Below are 21,894 nucleotides of genomic sequence, written 5' to 3'. Positions count from 1 at the left end.
AGATTGCTGTTGTCGTGTTACGTATGCTTCGACTGTCAACGAGCGTCTTCCATTTATTGCGACACCCCCGTTGTGTTGAACTGTGCCCTGAATTAGTAAATGGAGTGCGCCATTTACACCCGAGCACGTCGCGCTCACAATACTTGACCGTGATTCGCACGTCAATATGTGCTGTGATAGCTGAAGGAACATCAATGGCGCCGTGTGACACCGGGTTTGATTGATGAACATGAGAGCGTTTACAACCAGATTTGGATGTAGAGCGTTGGAAGACGTTGGGGGGGGGGGTTAGAAGCAAAAGTGGGGAGGGTCCAGGGTCGGAGAAAACAGGAGCTCAGAAGCTGGAAAGAGGGAAAAGGGGCGGTCATAGGAAGATGAATGTGCCTTACCGATCCATTTGTCATTCCCGTACCAGGACAGATTCCCTTTAGTGCTGTCGTAGTATCCAATCTTCTTATAACTCCCCCCTGTGACGGAGACAGAGACTGACTTAGAACCACTCTCATTTTAATATCAGGCTGTCCATCCTCGACACGTCACCGGTCCGGTTGACTTGGAACTCTTTGTTCATCTTCTTATCGGTTGATTCAACAGCTTGCCACTCATATACGCTATTATTTAATTTACCGTCATTTCCAGTGTTTAAGTCGCTACTTTCTAATTTATGGCTAGTAGTGATGTGGATGCTAATATCGTGTTTTGAAGTCTTACTCAGACTCATGACACATCTTACGTTTGCTCAAGCGGAGAGTAACTACAACTTCTGTTTGGACGACTCGGACCGCCAACCGTCCGTTACCAGCGATGGGTTTAGGAGGATATGCATTCATTGGAGCCTATCCCAGCTGGACTGGTGGCCAGCCAATCCCAGGGCACATATAGACCTTCTTCAGCACGTTCAAACACTGTCTAAGCCAGGGGTGGGCAAACTACGGCCCGGGGGCCACATCCGGCCCGCCAAGTGTTTCAATATGGCCCGCCTGTTTTTTTCCAAATATTTCATTTGAACTCAACATTGGCTTGGGCCAATTTTTTGATGGTTGAGGTAGCTGCTTTATCAATTTCGTTATTTGATGTGGTCTGTTACAAAATGCTCCTGTAAAAAGGGACACAAGCACATAATAATAATAATAATAATAAAAAACATAATAATAATAATAACATAATAATAACATAATAATAACATAATAATAACATAATAATAACATAATAATAACATAATAATAACATAATAATAACATAATAATAACAATAACAACAAAATAATAACAAAATAATAATAACAAAATAATAATAACAATAATAATAATAATAATAATAATAATAATAATAATAATAATAATAATAATAATAATAATAATAATACATTTAATTTCTAACACACTTTACATCAATAAATGATTTCAAAGTGCACATATAGAAGATTGCATGACACTTTTACATGTAAAATATGGGTAAAAATAGGACTGTTACGTGTAAAATACTATATAGTCTGCCCCCCACATCAATTTTGTTAAATCAATGCGGCCCGCGAGTCAAAACGTTTGCCCACCCCTGGTCTAAGCAAATGGATATAAGGGTGATAACTAACACTATATTCATTCATTCATTCATTCATTCTCTACCGCTTATCCTCACGAGGGTGGCGGGGGTGCTGGAGCCTATCCCAGCTGTCTTGGGGCGAGAGGCAGGGTCCTCCCTGGACGGGTGGCCAGCCAATCCCAGGGCACATATAGACAAACAACCATTCACACTCACATTCATACCTATGGACAATTTGGAGTGGCTAATTAACCTAGCATGTTTTTGGAATGGGGGAGGAAACCGGAGTACCCGGAGAAAAAGAACATGCAAACTCCACACAGAGATGACCGAGGGTGGAATTGAACTCGGGTCTCCTAGCTGTGAGGCCTGCGTGCTCACCACCCGAAAGGAAGCTAAATTGCTCATTTTTTGGAAACAACAAAGCACAACAACGAACGAGAGAGAGGCTGACAAAGTGTGTGATGAAGGAATTCTGAGGTTGTTCAATTTTTCATGCTTGTCAAGACAACTCGAGTGGTTTTAGTTCCCAGGAGACGGAGGAGGATGGAGATGAAGGATTTTTTCGGTAACATTAACCTTTGTAAACGTCCTGAGACATACTCAGTGGCAGTAGCCAGTGGCGGGGCTAAAGACAATAGCGCCCCCTGCATCTTTTAACCCTAAAAGTGCAAAGTCACAAGCAACGTTGCTGAATCGAACAGGCCATAAAGACAAATATGGCGCCTGGTGTAATAACTACAGTAAACCTCGGATATATCGGACTCGGATATATCGGAAATTCGCTCACAACGGACAGATAAAAAAGAAGCGATTTTTCTGTAATGCATTTCCAATAAAAATTCATTGCATATATCGGATTTTTTATAACGGATTTCGCCTATTTCGGACAAAATCTCCAGTCCTGTTCCAATGCATTTCCATTAAATTTCCCTGGCATATATCGGATGGCCGCATCGTGGCGCTCCGATTCGCCGAATGGTGACAGGCCGCTATACGACGTCATTTGCAGCGTTTGCAGCGTTGCCTGCGCGTCCAGGTACATTGGAAACATAGTCAAGGAAGTGCCTTTTTAGAACGGATAAAATCCCATTTACGCATATACCGGATATAAATCCCATATATGCGTAAAACGGACATTTTCCGGTATACGCATATAACGGATTTCGCTTATATCGGACAAAACCAGTGGGAACAATTGAATCCGATATATCCGAGGTTTACTGTATTTTATTTTGTAATTACTATTACTATTTTTACACCAGGAGACGGAGGACATCTGTAACTCATCTGTAGCTCTTCTACAGCTCAGAAGACAAATTTGAGATGGTCAACTCAGCCTCATTGATCACAAGTGGATCAGACTCCTTGACGAGCTTGCTGGGTGGGTATCACGGGGACAGGGATCTGACTAGTTCTCAGCCCGGTGATGTCATAATATCCACATTGAAGCAATTTTAAGCTACAACCTGAAACCTGGTGACGTCAAAAGGGTTCATTCTTAAAAAAAAACCTCACAAAAGTTCCTGTAGTACAGGTTTTCTTGCTAGCATGCTATTAGCTTGCAACAGGAAACAGAAGTCAGCTGCCTTTCCCGCCTATGATGTCATCAACGGCTGTAGTTCTTTGCTCGCTAACACAGTTACACCACAGGTCTCACAAATGTTATAGTTTTAGATGTACATATATACATATGTATATATGTACATCTAAAACTATATATGTTGGTTTCAATCAATTCTAAAACATTGACAATTGTATTCATCTTTTATCAAGACTCCATTTGCTCGATGGATGCACTCTCGCATTGCTACTGGTGCAGGCCACACTATCTTTGGCCGAGGATGAAATATTAATGTTCATGTGCATACTTATACATGCATAATATCGGCCCATATTTACAGTTTGATGGTAAGTGCCAGGCGATAGAATACGCTGGTTTTTCTGATGCATTCCAGCGGGGCAACAAGCAGCTGCATACCTTGAAGCTGTTCAATTAGAGTCCAGGCCATCCGAGAACCTTGAGCATCAAATATGACGTGACCCTGGAAGAAAAAGGCAGGCGGAATGTGGTTGTGCATCGTGCTAATAATGCTAATATCCAATGCAATGCTCTCCAAATGCAACTCTCTCCTCGGCCCTCGGCCATACTCTGCAGCAGGGCTGTTTTTTTAAATCGTTTTTTTCTTAGAATATACAGCAACTCGATAACAAGTAAAAAAAACCTGGCAAAAATGTAGTAAAAAAATATCAAGAAAAAGACGTAGTCTTTGTATATTATACAATATGATAATTTTAGCATCATAAAGTTCAAATATTAAAGAAGAAATATAGTATTATTATTCATTCATTCGTTCATTCATTTTCTACCGCTTTTTCCTCACGAGGGTCGCGGGGGGTGCTGGAGCCTATCCCAGCTGTCTTCGGGCGAGAGGCGGGGTACACCCTGGACTGGTGGCCAGCCAATCCCAGGGCACATATAGACAAACAACCATTCACACTCACATTCATACCTAATGGACAATTTGGAGTAGTATTATTATTATGTATTGTAAAATTGTATCATTATTATTATTTTTTTTTTTTTTAGATCAACAATACTATCTGCCCCAATGGCTGGACGGGACAAAAAAAAAAATTGTATCATTATTATATATTACTATATACTATAAAATCAAAATATTAATATACTATAAATATTAAGAAAAAACAAATTAATGTCATTTTTGGAGCATAGAGTTGAAATCTTAAAGAAGAAATATGATATTATTAATATGATATTATTATGAGAAATAAAATAAAGCAGTAATTTTGGTAAATTTGATTGGGGAAAAATAAATATTATAGAATTAAGTTAAAAATATTATGGGAATAATGTCATAAAATGAGAAAAAAACATTTACAAGACGAAAGTAGTTTAGAACATTTTTAAAAATACGACAGCAGAAATGAAAAAAACAGCTGGAAATTTACAGTAATAAAATACTATATGAAGATATAACTATTAACTACAATATTGTATTATGTCCTGTGATTGGCTGACAACCAGTCCAGGGCAGCTGGGAAAATAAATATATATGAGAGCAGAGTGCTTTTATTTATTTATTGATATGTAATTCTATGTATATATTTATTTTTGTATTTATTTCTACATTTATTTTTGTATTTATTTTTAATTTTTGAATCTTGTTTTTTATTTTTGTATTTATTTTTGCTTTTATTTATTTATTCATGTATATATTTTTTATTTTTGTTTTTATTTCCATTTATATTTATTTTTGTGTATTTCATTTTTTTATTTATTTTTTCATTTTTGTTTTTATTTTCACTTTTATTTATTTATTTATTATTATTTTGGCAGTTTTGGTCCTCCATAGAAAATGAATGAATGGATGAATATATATATATATATATATATATATATATATATATATATATATACATATACATAGTAGTACCGGCTCAGTACATACATGTTATGATGTATTGTTAAATTTTATCATTATTTTATATTACTACGTATAACATTTAAATATTAATATGTAAATACTAAGAAAAAACACAAAAGTTGTATTATGACATGAAAAAGCCACAGTCGTATGAAAATGAAAATATTTTATATTATATTATTAGGAAAATTAATGTCATTTTTGGAGCGTATAATTGAAATATTAAAGAAAACATAATGTAAAAGTTGTAATATTAAAAGACACAAACAAAACAAAATAAAGTTGTCATCGGCTTTTTTGTCGGATTAGGGTTAGGGTTAGGATTAGGGTTAGGGTTAGGATTAGGGTTAGGGTTAGGGTTAGGGTTACGGTCAGGGTTAGGGTTAGGGTCAGATTGTGATGTACAAAAGCGTACATGAAGGGATTTGGTCATTACCAATCATGTACACGATTGGACATTTATATTGTCTTATGATATCGTATTTATATAGTATTTGATGTATTCTTTGGAGTGCGGCCTAATATGATAAGATAAGATTTGTTGCCACCAATAAGAAAAAACAACCGCAGGGTGCAAGACAGTCGCCGCCTTCTGGCGTGCTCGTTCGTTCTTGGGGTTTCGTACTCACGGAAACTCCTTCAAAGGAGCTGGTGTTGAGGGCTCGGTAGATTTCAGCCGTGATGTCTCGGTTGTTGTAGTTGAAATCCTCCAAACGGTGACCCTTGGCCTTGAGAGGTCCCACAGTCTTGTTGAGAGCCAGAGCCAGAGCCCACACGGCGTCGTAAGCTAGGGGGGCTTCTTGAAAACCTCCGGTCTCTTCTGCATTTTTACCCCCCAGCTTTGACATCAGCTGGTCCAGAAATTCCTGGGACGTCTATGAAGGAGATGACAAGAGGAACTTGAGTTCAGTCCCTACGTGAGATGGATTATTTTAACAGTCCAGTCATCTAAAGCCTGTTGTTTGGATTCATGGAGCCATCGGTTCGGCCCCCAGACAGCGGACCCAATCAATATGAAGCAAGCACAACCAGAAAGTGGTTTGGTCCGCAGCATATCATGTCCATCACTGCTTTTCAACGTCAAAAAACGATGTGTGTGAATATCCTGTTCGGCCTGCTCTCACGGATATCGACATTGATTACATAATATTATTCATTAATATTACATAATATTCACATTTGAGAGGCTAAGATCAAAGAATATTGACATTTTGAAATCGAAACACAATAAATCCCACAATAGTTGTTAGCTAAGAAGACAATCTGATGAACTCTCACAGCTCTGAACGAGAAGTCTGCTTGTCTTAAACAGTATGATTTAAGAATTTGTGTATTTTGGGAAAAAAAACACAATAGAGTGAATCCCCAAAATTCAGAGTGGGTTTATTCTCCTCATTCTGATTAGTTCAAGGTCGTTTCCTCTTTCCAGTGTTCACTGATCCAACTAACAATCTCAGTAGAATCATATGAAAAGGTGAGGAAGATTGTACCATTCTGATGACATGGGGGTGGCCACGGTTGCTTCTGAGCATGCATTTTTACATCAAATAAAATGTCTTTGTTTATATTATGAAAGAATTAGAAAATGACACCCGTCTTCAACAGGACCTACACTTATGCAAGATGGCAGCGTGTACGCACAGCCAAGCCCGGCGTGGCGTGACCTTAAAAATGGCCTTCATAATCAAAAACCCTCCAATGTGGCTGAAGCATTACCAGATCCAGATCCAAGATCCTTCCTCGGGTATTGATTTCACATCGCGACGTAGCAAGGAACGCTACAGCAAACATTAAAGGGGACAAAATGGAATCAAATAAAACAGACCGTTTTGGAAATCCAAAGAAATACAGCTGAATAGGTGCAGATTCTGGAAGATCCACAAAGCTTTCGGAGCGCGTTATTGTGTGGAGCTGCTCTATAGGACTCCACAATGTAACTGCCTCTCAGTCAGCCTATACGGTCAGTTTTAAGTTCCTTTGGTTTTTGGTTCCTACCCAGCTGCATGTAAGTTCATGAGGTGGAACTAATTGTCTGTTTCCGCAGGTACACCTTTAAATCGTTACCTCCTTAGAAAATATAATTTGCCACACTATTCAGAGCTCAAAAGCTAATAGGTGCTAAAAGTTAAAGAGTTTATGTGTTTTGATTATTTTCCTTTCAGTCCCTTAGTGTCTCAGTTTACAGTTTGCCGTACCAGCTAATGCTAATCCTGCTAATCATGAATGTGTTGCACATGTGATGCTAGTTTGTTGACGGAAATGTATGTAATGTGGCAAATGTATTTGCACTACTGGAAAGAAAGGGGTTTCATGATAAGAAAACAAATCTGTAGACATAATGTTATCGTATATTTGTGTACGATGTGACCAGTCATTGATTGTATTTTGTATCTGTTTCAACCCCTTTTAGTTCTCACGCTGGTTTTGCAATAAATCCATCAGTCAAACACTAGAACTAGTTGCTGTCTGATGGTCGCACATCCGAGGGAGTTACACACAATACACAAAATAAATATCAAATATAATACAAAGATCCAAAAATGAGCACAAAGGATCCCTTTAACTTTCCCAAACTCAAAACAAAAACACAGCAGCAGTGACGGCAACTCCAACATGGCGCCTGACCTTTTGGTAGTGGCCTGAGGAACCAGCATGTAGTGAAGCTACTAGCTAGCGTGGTGTGGCAAGGCGTCACTATGCAAATAATGGAACTTTTCGGTGTAACAATTTGAATAACAATAAAAACATTAGCCACGTATACATGGAGCCAAATATTCCAATTGCTCAAAGGGAAAGAATTGAACCTTTGTATACACCCATCCATCCATCCATTTTCCTCCGCTTATCCGGGTCCGGGTCGCGGGGGCAGCAGTCTTAGTAGGGAAGCCCAGACTTCCCGATCCCCGGCCACCTCCTCCAGCTCCACCGGGAGGACACCAAGGCGTTCCCAGGCCAGCTGTGAGACATAGTGCCTCCAGCGTGTCCTAGGTCTGCCCCGGGGCCTTTTCCCGGCTGGGCATGCCCGGAACACCTCACCAGGGAGGCGTCCGGGAGGCATCCGGACTAGATGCCCGAGCCACCTCAACTGACTCCTCTCGATGTGAAGGAGAAGCGGCTCTACTCTGAGCCCCTCCCGGATGGCTGAGCTCCTCACCCTATCTCTTAGGGTGAGTCCAGCTACCCTACGGAGGAAACTCGTTTCAGCCGCCTGTATCCGCCATCTCATTCTTTCGGTCATGACCCAAAGCTCATGACCATAGGTGAGGGTGGGAACATAGATCGACCGGTAAATTGACGACGGTCCGGTACAGCGACCACATTACTGCCGAGGCTGCACCGATCCTTTGTATACACCTCATTCCCAAAGAAAAATGAACATATAATGGGATTCCCAGGGGTGGAATATTCCTTTCCCCAATCCGATTGAGGTATCTTGTACACACACGCAGTTTATTCATGTTGTACAAGAAAGGACTGTTCCCACTGTGGTTCCTAATAGTGTATGTGTGCAAGTTCAGTTCAGCCTAGGAACAATCCAGCTTCCCAAACCAACGAAAGACCCTATCAAGACAAAACAGTCATATCTTTGGCTCGTACCATTTCCCACGGTGAGAATGTCATTATACTACAGAAATGCAGTAGAATGCAGCTAGAGAAGTAATGACCCAAGATGCCGATGTTGATTCCTTGTATCCTATCATGTTGTATTGTCTCATATCACGACACGGGACAATCTGCTCCTTCCGATAGATTTCCCAACGCCGCCCCACAAAACCATTCCTCTACCAGCCCATGTCGGCACTTTGAAAAGCCATTGTGGTAAAAAGACACTTTGGGCCTTGGTTTTATGTACGGTCTCAGGGAGAACACAACCTTGACATTCCAGATGGTTGCTTTCACAAATGGAGCTGGGAAAACGCTTGGGGAAGATGCCCGGACGCTTGCAAGCAGGTTGGATTTCAAAAAAAGGGATTTGATTTTTCATTGGAATGTCTGTATCCTCCATTAGAAGATCATTTCTTTGCATGAATACTCTGTTGTGAGCCGATACTTTTGGTTGAGCAGCTCAGAAGACCAGGCAGTGAAGCCATGAGACGGTTTAGAGAATTGATGTACCAACTAGGATACGGGATTACGCCGCGATATCTTGGGTATCTGTGATTGGGTGGTAGGTTACCATGGCGATTCATTCTGCGGATGATCCTGCTCCACACCAGGCTAAGGTCCAGGATCTATTTAATCTCATCCCTTCTCTCCATCAGTAATGATTCCGGTGCCCACAACACATTAGGGTCTCGTTTGGAACTTAACCATAACGGGTCCAAAGAACTCCTGCCAACTCCACCCTGAATGGGTTTGACGTTTTGATGTTAGAACAAACATCAAACATCAACATTGTGGAGGTCGGGATTTTCTTGTTTTGATCCTTCAGCGGACGAGTGGTTAGCGCGCAGGCCACACAGCTAGGAGACCCGCGTTCGATTCCATCTTCTCTGTGTGGAGTTTGCATGTTCTCCCTGTGCATGCGTGGGTTTTCCCCGGGTTCTCCAGTTTCCTCCCACATTCCAAAAACATGCTAGGTTCATTGGCCACTCCAAATTGTCCATAGGGGATGGGATAGGGATAGGGATAGGCTCCAGAACCCCCCGAGGATAAGCGGTAGAAAATGAATGCATGAATGAATGAATGAATGAATGAATGATCCTTCAGCAGTCAGTTATTTCTGTACCAAATGATAAATATAATTCTGATATGTGATTTTTCGATGCCGATACCGATATTGAGGGCTGAAAGAAAGCCGATGACCGATATATCGGCCAATAACCGAGGCATCGGCCAATCCCTGTATGAGAGGACCATTGATATACACAGGATATATGGTGTACATGAAGATACATTCTTGGAATACCCAAAATACTATTCAACGCAAAGAAGGATCACCAGCTTCCCGACAGACAGGACTCAGCAGGTGGGGCATCTCCACCACCAGCACTGGGGTCCCATTCTCCCTCTAGACTATGACTACACCTCAGGAGACCCTTCAGTGAGACTCCTGAGGTTTGCTGATGACATGACAGACATTGGTCTCGTCCTAGACGGCGAGGAGCCTGCATACAGATACAGATTGTCCTCTGGTGTGGTCAGAACCATTGGGAACCGAACTGGCTCAGGACTATGGAGATGAACTCCCCCACGCAATGCTCAACAGCACAGTGTCTAATGTGGACACCTTCGGGTTTCTGGGTAGCACAACCTCTCAGGACCTCAAGTGGTCCTCCCACATAGACACAGTCCGTAAAAAGTCCCGGCAGAGGTGGTACTTCTTGCCAAAACTCAGAAAGTTCAATCTTCCCCGGGAGCTGTTGATCCAGTTCTACACCGCAATCATTCAGTCTGCACTTCCATCACTGGCTGGTTCATATCTGCAACCAATCAGGAACAGGAACAGACCGTAAAGGACCACTAAGGCAGCAGAAAAGAACCATTGGAGCTGACTTTCCCTCCATGTGTGACCTGTATCAGTCCGGGACCCGGAAGCGGGCATGGAACAGTCTGCAGACCCCCCAAATAGGCGCTACAGAGCACTGTACGCCAAACAATCAGGTACACAGATGCTTTCTTCCCCAGGCCGTCACTACGATCAACACTTGAACGCATCACTGTTGACCCAAAAAATAAACAACACTTGAATGTAAATCCTGTTTTAAAAATATATTGATACTGTTTTTTTTTTATTATTCTTATCCCGTTTTCACATCTTAATGTGACTTTGTGATGATTTTGTTATTGAAGTGTTTTTGTACAGTAGACCTGGGTCAAATCCCTTGAAGCTGATTCTGACACCTTGAACTTGAACCGTCTGATTTGACGTACGAATGTGTTCCAATCAACAAAATGTACTTCAGAGCAATACAACGCAGGTATAATACCCAACAACGTTCCGAGTCCGAGGAGACGATTGAGTCCTCGGGAAGAAAGAAATGTGAGAAGAGAGAGAGTGACAGTGTTGATGTGATAGGATGTGTAAAAACAAGCTAACAAGTCAAATCTGACGATTGTGGAGGAAACACAACTATTAATGGGTGACATCTTCAATAACATTACTAATGTGGTCCAGCGCACCTCTGTGCGCAGCCAATTTGGTAGACTGGGCTGCGCCGGGATGGGTGTGGCGGTGCACCAGGGGAGGTGTCCACATTCTCAGCTTGGCGCAGTGAAAATTTGGTGACAAAATAGTGCAAAGCTAGCCGGCGCCGACCCGGTCTATTCTTGGCGCAGGCAAAGCGCACCCTGCACAGTGGTAAAATGGCTGATGGGCCGTCACCTTAACCTCACAGGCAGGTTTTTAGTAGAATGAACAATGAAAGCAACCACTATTTCATGTAAATTAAAACAGATACGGTGGACGAGTGGTTAGCCCGCAAACCTCACCCTATTTTGTTGCTATTATTATTATTATCTTATTATTATGTTATTATAATGTTATTATTTTGTTATTATTATGTTATTATTATGTTATTATTATGTTATTATTGTGTTTATTATTATTATTTATTGTTATTATTATTTTGTTATTATTTTGTTGCTATTATTATTATGTTATTATTATGTTATTATGATGTTATTATTTTGTTATTATTATGTTATTATTATGTTATTATTATGTTATTATTATGTTATTATTATGTTATTATTATGTTATTATTATGTTATTATTATGTTTTTTATTATTATTATTATGTGCTTGTGTCCCTTTTTACAGGAGCATTTTGTAACAGACCACATCAAATAACGAAATTGATAAAGCAGCTACCTCAACCATCAAAAAATTGGGCCAAGCCACGATGCCAGGTTGTATGTTGAGTTCAAATGAAATACTATTTGGAAAAAACAGGCGGGCCATATTGAAACACTTGGCGGGCCGGATGTGGCCCCCGGGCCATAGTTTGCCCACCCCTGGCTTAGACACTGTTTGAATGTGCTGAAGAAGGAATGTTCCCGTGACCCTGATCAGAGACCCCCAGAGACCCCCAGGTCCTGGAGGTGGCAACCCTGCAGATGTTCATGTTAATCCTGCAAGAATGTGTCAAGATAAGAACTCATAAAACAATAAAAGTAATGACTCTCACATATACACACACACATAGACTTAACTTTGAATATTGTTGTCTGTCTCTTCTGTATTTCTGTATTGAAGTGTTTTTAAAAGTGTCACAGGAGTTTGAACCTGACATCTCATCATCCTGAGTGCTGCCGTCCTTCAATTTATTTCTTTTTTTTTTTACAGCAGCGAGTCAAAAACATGAAAGGTATGATATTATGCTCTGTTGAACGAATGGTTGAACTTGACTGCCATGATGGAATGATGGAGGATCACACTTTTACAACAAAGTATCCGAGTTTTCCTGGAGGATTGGGTGCTTCTTTTCTTTTTGTTTGTGCTAATCATGACTTTTTATCCCTCGTAATATTACAATATTATTTATACTTTTTCTTCTCTTAATATTTTGACCTTATTGCTGTAAAATGACTGCTGATTTTTCCACTTTTCTTGTTAAATGATATGCTTAGAATGTGCTAAGGACCAAAAAAAATGGCACCCAAGCCGCACTTTGGACACCATTTCCGTCAACGATCATTCTGCTCAGCACCAGCCAAGAACAACTCCTTACCAGGTTGGAGGCTCCTCGTACGGTTTCTGGATTGAGCATGACGATCTCAGTGGTCACATGACCCTCCACGGCCTCCGTCATCTGCTCCACTGTACAGTTGATGGACGAGTCCTTAATCTTAAACCAGTTGTCTGCGTACCAGCCGATGAGGAACCACACGTATTTCTTCCCGTACAGCTTCTCCTTGTAGACCTGCAGAAGGAGTAGCAGCTATCTTAGCGAGGGGGACACATTTGGGATCATTCATATTTAAAGAAGATAACTTCATGTTAGTTGTGCTTGGACCTTGGGGGGGCACTTGAGAGAAGAATTTATATATTATATTTATATAGTTCTATTTTATTGCTCCAAATGTCAAGCATTGTTATAGTGCTTTAATATATCATTTCCAAAAGCAATCACATTTTATTGGGGCTTTAAACATTACAAGGACTGCAGAGGATTCTTGTGCTGGGCTTGCATATTTCTATCTTGCATTACAATAATATCTCATTTGAAAGATGATTAATGCTCTAAAAATTATAATACATATACAGTCAAAATATTCTAGCTGTAATAAATACAAGTGTATACATAATCATGCCAGCGTTTTAGCTAACATCTCATTCGTCCGTTAATTGATTGTTCATAATTCTCTGAAACGGATTTGGATTGTCCCCCATTTAAACGTGACTTCGCTTAGATGAATTGAGATCTATAAGTGTGGAAAAGGTTACAGTACAAAACAACGGTTACCCTTCCCAGATGCGGCCAGCCAACCAAAATGACCCCAAGAGCGTAACGACAACTCATCAAGAGGTCACAAAAGACCCCGGCCACAAAGCCATGACTAAAGCTTTGGGACTGCAGCAACCCACAGTGAGAGTCAGTAGCCACAAAAGGGGAAAACATGGAAGAGTGGTGAACCTGCCCAGGAGTGGCCAACCAAAATGCCATCGGGGGGGTTATAAAAGACCCCACAACAAAGTCTAAAGTCCACAACGTCCATGACTCCACCATACGAACGACACTGGGCAAAAACGGCCTCCAAGACCAAAACCACTTCTGAACAAAAAGAACATTAAGGCTTGTCTTAATTTTGTCAGAAAGAAGAAGACCCCCCAAGATAATCCCCAAGACCTTTGGGAAAATACTACAAAAGTTGTACTTTCTGGAAGGTGTGTCCCCCATACATCTGGTGTAGAAGTAACGCTGCGGTTCAGAAAAACAACATCATAGCAACAGTAAAACATGGTGGTGGTAGTGTGATGGTCTGGGGCTGTTTTGCTGCTCCATGACCCGGAAGACTCGCTGGGATAAATGGAATCATGAATTCTGCTGTCTAGCAAAAAATCCTGAAGGACAATGTCCGTCCATTTGTTGGTGAAGAGACTCATTGCAAGTTATCACAAACGCTTGATTGCAGTTGTTGCTGCTAAGGATTTTTTTTCCTCCTGATTGATTTAAAAAATGCATTTTGTGTCCAGTTGTGTTGTCACTGACTAATGTTTACATTGGTTCCATGAGCTGAAACATTTAAGCGTGGCTTTGGGCTAAACCAGGGGTGGGCAAACTACGGCCCGGGGGCCACATCCGGCCCGCCAAGTGTTTGAATACGGCCCCCCCAATCTTTCAAAAGTATTTAATTTAAACATACAAGCTGGCATCATGGCCTGAGCCAACCTTTTGATGGTTGTATCAATTTCGTTTTTTGACATGGTCTGTTGTTTACAAAGTGCTCCTGAAAAAAGAGACACAAGCACATAATAATAATAAAAATTAAAATAATAATTATTATATTATTATTATAACTATTATGATTATTATATTTATTATATTAATGCTAATTATTATATTAATTATATATAATAATATTGTTATATTTGCATATTTTACATAATAATAATATAATAATTATTATTTTAATTTTATTTTAATTATTATAATATTTTATTATTTTTAAAATATTTAAATATAAATATAAAATAATAAATAATAATAGCAGATTGCATGACAAAGTAACTGGACTTTAAAAAAAAAACTTAAACTATATTAGGAAAGCAGGAAGTGAACAAATGTAAGAGTTAGTGATTGTAAAAGTACCAGATGGAGGGGTAGGATTTAATAAGCTTTGCTTCTTCCTACTCCTTTTGGACATGTGGAACTGGGAACTGATTATGGGATGCACTCAATTGGAATCTGATGCATGTTCAAATGAAATAAAACCATTAGCATTAGCATTAGCATTAGCATTAGCATTAGCATTAAATAGGAACACTGTGTACACGGTGTGCTGTCCTGACACTTGTGTGCTGTCTCAAATTGAGTACTGCCAGTACACACAGGCGATTGCGTCAAGTTTTTGTAATCAGGAACAGTACACATAAGTACACAGTGTACATATCAGACTGTACTTATTCAGGTTGTACTGACAGAAGAATTTCATTTGAAACACAGCCCAAATACACAAAGTGAATGAAAAGAAATGGCAGAAAATAACAAAAGATTGAAAGCAATTACCTCGCAAAAGACCTTCCTGGCTTCAGTCTCATAGAAGAGGCCGACAATGATGCGGGCATCTTGGCGCTGAGGAAAGGGAGACAGAAAGGAAGAGTCACCCACTGGGACTGGACTTGAAAGTAGCGTCAGGATGTGGGAGCCAACACAGCAGTGGTTCTAGTCTCCGCTGGTGATAGTCATGCTGTTGCCATGGTTTCCATTCCAATAACTAATGAATCCTGACCATTAAAGGGGACCTATTATGCTCATTTGTCAGGACTCCTATAGAGCAGCGACACACAATAACCGGCACACAAAACTTTCTATATTTTTCAGAATCTGCACCTATTCCGGCTGTAGTTCCTTGGCTTTCCAAAACAGTCTGTTTTAATTTATTCCATCCATGGCCTGCCTCTGGGCACACTCGCACTCGCAAGCGCTCCTCAGGACGTCTGGACTACTACCAAACCCCACTTTTTATTTTGTCACAATAGGAGTTGATAAAAAATGAATAACCCCTTTGGACAGCTACCTGAAAAATGGTTAGGATCTACTATGAGTTATCGGCTCGAGGCCCCTGACGTACTTTGTATGAACTCAAAGAGTGGTAACATAGGATTTATACAACAAGGGCAGTAGAAATGCAGTCATTACACATTTTTTTCAGGACTACCTACCCATGTTTGAAAAAGTCGAGTCGACTACTGACTGTGGTAGAAAAAAGGCTATTAGCAACTCCGGACATCGGCGAGCTTGTCATTTGCAACCCGCTCCCTGTATGCGCACTCTATACTGCTACACAGACAACCGAATAAACACAGTTGGGACACTGATAACTTGTTACTTACAGCTTGCGCTTCCGACTCTTCAACATGACCGAGTAACTTTGAAAATCAATTTTCCAAATTGCAAAAAAATCCAAATTCTGTTGTTTATTGGCGGTTGGCAAGCAGCTTTGGTGTGCATTAGCGCCATCTGTGAAACAGAATCTAAACCCTTCTATACGCCATTCACAAGTGCAGTTTTATTAAAAAAGAAAATATATATCTATATAAAACATGTCCTGAGTTTAATTATAATATTAGCAAGATTGAATTTGATCTTTTCCTGTTTAAATTGATCCCGGGTGCGTTCTTTCAGAGCATGCTCAGATATGACGTAACACGCAGATCCAGACGTTCTTCACTTTTAAAAATGGAGGCCAGCAATCGGCACTGGACTAAGCAAAGTTTGTTTTTGATTCAAAATAAAATTTAAGACTGGACAGACGCAAAACTGGCAATACGGAGTTATTCCAACAAGTGAAAGAAAAACTTGTGGAAGTCGGTATCACGTGATGTTGATGTTTACGTTTTACTGGGCATGCCCTATTGACTATTCTGGTTGATTTTCACGCCGCATGTAGACAAGAGATTGGAATATTCCTTTCCATGGATACCATTGTTTCCCGAAAGGTGATTGGGAAAGAGAAAAAGTGGTGATGTAAAAGCGTGGCTACTGTGGAGTGTCTGTGGTGTAAAGACTGGCAGAGCAATGTAATATTATATGTAATATAATAAAATGTAATATTATATCCGTGTGGCAACACCTAGCTTGTTCCTCCCATAGACTTATTGATGCACGTGTGAGGTCGTGGTGACATTTTGGAACATTTTTGGTTAGTGGTGTGCCACAAGATTTTTTTTTTTTTTTTTTTTTTTTTTACAAAAAGATTTTTACAATGGAAAAAATGTGCCGATGCTCAAAAAAGGTTGAAAAACACTGACATACACAATAAAACATACTATTAGAATACTGTATTGTATTTTAGCGAAAACTAGATTTCGGGGGATTTGTGCATTTACTGTATCGACCATAACCAACATTTGCGTTCAGCAATCAGACAAAATTACGAGGTTAAGCTAACAGCAAACCACCCCCCCCCCCCCGTGCTGCACAAGGCGGCGGATTCACTGATGTGCTCATCACTGTCATGATGATGGAGGCAGAGTGAGACAGGCTGTACAAGCAGGAGAATTTATTTTTGGCCATCGGGAAGATGCGGAACAACTCCTCGGGTGTCTGAGATGCAAAATGCACAAGCACGGTCTGGTTGTCAGCATAAGTGGCAGCAAGACTTATGTGTATTCACGGGAATAAAAGCTGAAAGCCTTCTTGGAGTATGCTCCTCGGCTCGTTGATGCTCACAGTTACGTATTCCAGTGGAGCTTCATTTGGGCCAGATTGCTGCAAGATGCATTTCCATTGCCCAAATGATTATGACTTGGATACAATTCCAGTACATTGTGGGCATTATAATGAAGAAAAGGCAGTTGGAGGTTCTATCGTTATGTCAAGCGGGTACTTGATACTACCACTTTTTGCCATTGATGTCAAAAAGAAATCAATACAAATCTGCCTCAGTCGGTATAAATTGGTGCCATTTATCTTCAAATTTGTTGGGTGGGACAAAGAAAAGTTGGAGACCAGCCAAAATTCAACACCTATGACTATATAAACGCGCTATGTCCCAAAAAGAAAAGGCAGAAAACCACCACAAACTATTTATTTTCATTTTCACATTTGGAACTAAACTGTGTTCCGGGTGAAAAATGTGTATTTTGCATGGTGACATTAGGATAAAGTTTGACGTTATCATCCTACATACAGTATCTGTACCCCTGGTCGATACTACGTATACTATACTAGCCTGTTTTGTACTTTCCCTAAAACTCCTCACAGATTTGACTTGGCATTCAGCATTTCGCTTATTTGTACGTGTGCTTTGTTTAGGAGGCATTGGTGAGCGTGATGCACCTTGAGGTTTTTTACAGCCACAGCAGGGTCCGTCAGGAAGCTTTGCCGAACGCTGATTTCAATCCCGGCTTCCTTCACCCTCGCTTCCAGATCATCCAGGGTCTGTCAGGGACAGAGATGGCATGGACAATGGGATGGTCAGCATTGACAAGTACTTCATAGAAACATCACTGCTGGAGCCTATCCCAGCCGTACACCCTGGTGGCCAGCCAATCCCAGGGCACATATAGACAAACAACCATTCACACTCACATTCATACCTATGGACAATTTGGAGTGGCCGATTAACCTAGCATGTTTTTGGAATGTGTTAATGTTCTTACAAAGAACACTAAACTCATCACACACCAACTTAACACTCAAAAGGTATAATTATGAAACCAGCTCAGCTCATTCATTTACTACCGCTTTTTCCTCATGAGGGTCGCGGGGGTGCTGGAGCCTATCCCAGCTGTACACCCTGGTGGCCAGCCAATCCCAGGGCACATATAGACAAACAACCATTCACACTCACATTCATACCTATGGACAATTTGGTGTGGCCAATTAACCTAGCATGTTTTTGGAATGTGTTAATGTTCTTACAAAGAACACTAAACTCATCACACACCAACTTAACACTCAAAAGGTATAATTATGAAACCAGCTCAGCTCATTCATTTACTACCGCTTTTTCTTCATGAGGGTCGCGGGGGTGCTGGAGCCTATCCCAGCTGTACACCCTGGTGGCCAGCCAATCCCAGGGCACATATAGACAAACAACCATTCACACTCACATTCATACCTATGGACAATTTGGAGTGGCCGATTAACCTAGCATGTTTTTGGAATGTGTTAATGTTCTTACAAAGAACACTAAACTCATCACACACCAACTTAACACTCAAAAGGTATAATTATGAAACCAGCTCAGCTCATTCATTTACTACCGCTTTTTCCTCACGAGGGTCGCAGGGGTGCTGGAGCCTATCCCAGCTGTACACCCTGGTGGCCAGCCAATCCCAGGGCACATATAGACAAACAACCATTCACACTCACATTCATACCTATGGACAATTTGGAGTGGCTAATTAACCTAGCATGTTTTTGGAATGTGGGAGGAAACCGGAGTACCCGGAGAAAAGAACATGCAAACTCCACACAGAGATTTGATTTATTTGTTTATGGAACTCTCCCAATGCTGTAAAGGCGACTATGGGGGTGTTACTACATATCTAACGGGCTCTAATATTGTTCAAAAGTACTACGACAATGTATAAATAAGGAGTCATACTTCATGAAAATTGGCTTATCACAGTCGGTTCTGGAACCAATCAATCGTCCGGAACGAGAGATTGCTGTATTTTAAAAATCATTAACGCTAATATGATGTATTTTCAATCAAACTAAGTAGTTTAATGTTATGTATTTTAAACCCCGAATGGACTGAAAATAAACCAAACCGTGACCTTAAAACTTCTAAAGGTTTTACATGAAGTCTAGTCTGGTGAAGATGTGCCAGGAGTTAGAATCCCGTCAACAATCGCATGTGAAGGCGGAGATGCAAGACTAAAATGGGAAGAAGTCATTGAGGACATTAAAGTGGTTTATCACGCAATTCCCAAATAGCATCTGACTCGGTGTTTAGTAAGTGCTATCATTTCCCCAAAATGCTTCACCGCCGTACTTTTGGGTTAATGGTGATGATCTGGCTCTTCACCCTCTTACAGAAATTACAATTATTCATCCAGGCATCTTCGTCCACTTATCCCAGGTCGGGTCGTGGGGGTGGCAGCCCAAGCGGGGAAACCCAGACTTCAGACGCAGTCTCTCCAACATGACCCGGGTCTTCCCCGAGGCCTCCAACCGGTCCGATGTGCCCTGAACACCTCCCCAGGGAGGCGTCTGGGAGAGATCCTGACCAGACGTCCTAGCCACCTCAATTGGCTCCTCTCAATGCGGAGGAACCGCGGTTCTACTCCAAGTTTCTCCCGGATAGATGGACTGATAAACTGAGAGCTTGACCTTTCAGCTCAGTTCCCCTGTCACCACAACACACCGATTCAGATGATCTGGTGATCCCAGATCCTTCCCTGGTAAAGGATTTACCAATTTACTGCTAAATTGGAGTTAGGAAAGACAAAACTAAATCAATCCATTTTCTAGCGCTTATCCTCACTGGAATCGCGGGTGTGCTGGAGCCTATCCCAGCTGACTGACCCTGCAAGAGGCAGGGTACTGGTGGGCAGCCAATCCCAGGGCACATATAGACAAACAACCATTCACACTCACATTCATACCTATGGACAATTTGGAGTGGCCGATTAACCTAGCATGTTTTTGGAATGTGTTAATGTTCTTACAAAGAACACTAAACTCATCACACACCAACTTAACACTCAAAAGGTATAATTATGAAACCAGCTCAGCTCATTCATTTTCTACCGCTTTTTCCTCACGAGGGTCACAGGGGTGCTGGAGCCTATCCCAGCTGGACTGGTGGCCAGCCAATCCCAGGGCACATATAGACAAACAACCATTCACACTCACATTCATACCTATGGACAATTTGGAGTGGCCAATTAACCTAGCATGTTTTTGGAATGTGGGAGGAAACCGGAGTACCCGGAGAAAAGAACATGCAAACTCCACACAGAGATTTGATTTATTTGTTTATGGAACTCTCCCAATGCTGTAAAGGCGACTATGGGGGTGTTACTACATATCTAACGGGCTCTAATATTGTTCAAAAGTACTACGACAATGTATAAATAAGGAGTCATACTTCATGAAAATTGGCTTATCGCGGTCGGTTCTGGAACCAATCAATCGTCCGGAACGAGAGATTGCTGTATTTTAAAAATCATTAACGCTAATATGATGTATTTTCAATCAAACTAAGTAGTTTAATGTTATGTATTTTAAACCCCGAATGGACTGAAAATAAACCAAACCGTGACCTTAAAACTTCTAAAGGTTTTACATGAAGTCTAGTCTGGTGAAGATGTGCCAGGAGTTAGAATCCCGTCAACAATCGCATGTGAAGGCGGAGATGCAAGACTAAAATGGGAAGAAGTCATTGAGGACATTAAAGTGGTTTATCACGCAATTCCCAAATAGCATCTGACTCGGTGTTTAGTAAGTGCTATCATTTCCCCAAAATGCTTCACCGCCGTACTTTTGGGTTAATGGTGATGATCTGGCTCTTCACCCTCTTACAGAAATGACAGTTATTCATCCAGGCATCTTCGTCCACTTATCCCAGGTCGGGTCGTGGGGGTGGCAGCCCAAGCGGGGAAACCCAGACTTCAGACGCAGTCTCTCCAACATGACCCGGGTCTTCCCCGAGGCCTCCAACCGGTCCGATGTGCCCTGAACACCTCCCCAGGGAGGCGTCTGGGAGAGATCCTGACCAGACGTCCTAGCCACCTCAATTGGCTCCTCTCAATGCGGAGGAACCGCGGTTCTACTCCAAGTTTCTCCCGGATAGATGGACTGATAAACTGAGAGCTTGACCTTTCAGCTCAGTTCCCCTGTCACCACAACACACCGATTCAGATGATCTGGTGATCCCAGATCCTTCCCTGGTAAAGGATTTACCAATTTACTGCTAAATTGGAGTTAGGAAAGACAAAACTAAATCAATCCATTTTCTAGCGCTTATCCTCACTGGAATCGCGGGTGTGCTGGAGCCTATCCCAGCTGACTGACCCTGCAAGAGGCAGGGTACTGGTGGGCAGCCAATCCCAGGGCACATATAGACAAACAACCATTCACACTCACATTCATACCTATGGACAATTTGGAGTGGCCGATTAACCTAGCATGTTTTTGGAATGTGTTAATGTTCTTACAAAGAACACTAAACTCATCACACACCAACTTAACACTCAAAAGGTATAATTATGAAACCAGCTCAGCTCATTCATTTTCTACCGCTTTTTCCTCACGAGGGTCACAGGGGTGCTGGAGCCTAT

The 21,894-nt window shown here is 41.2% G+C and overlaps 1 protein-coding gene across 4 annotated transcripts in view; it reads right to left on the bottom strand.

Annotated features, from left to right (window-relative positions):
* gabbr1b (gamma-aminobutyric acid (GABA) B receptor, 1b) overlaps positions 1-21,894 on the bottom strand; it is a 165,132-nt gene that overhangs the window by 35,966 nt on the left and 107,272 nt on the right. For all 4 annotated transcript variants that reach the window (XM_058047926.1, XM_058047925.1, XM_058047927.1 and 1 more), the window contains 6 exons: positions 17,939-18,040; positions 15,164-15,229; positions 12,665-12,856; positions 5,621-5,866; positions 3,524-3,587; positions 390-467 (listed from right to left, as the gene is read on the bottom strand). In XM_058047926.1, coding sequence (XP_057903909.1) covers positions 390-467; positions 3,524-3,587; positions 5,621-5,866; positions 12,665-12,856; positions 15,164-15,229; positions 17,939-18,040 — 748 coding nt within the window. The remainder of the gene's footprint in view (positions 1-389; positions 468-3,523; positions 3,588-5,620; positions 5,867-12,664; positions 12,857-15,163; positions 15,230-17,938; positions 18,041-21,894) is intronic.

Source organism: Doryrhamphus excisus, chromosome 14 (assembly GCF_030265055.1).
Source record: "Doryrhamphus excisus isolate RoL2022-K1 chromosome 14, RoL_Dexc_1.0, whole genome shotgun sequence".
In the NCBI taxonomy this organism is placed as follows: domain Eukaryota; kingdom Metazoa; phylum Chordata; class Actinopteri; order Syngnathiformes; family Syngnathidae; genus Doryrhamphus; species Doryrhamphus excisus.
This window is presented reverse-complemented; position numbering and strand designations above follow the sequence as displayed.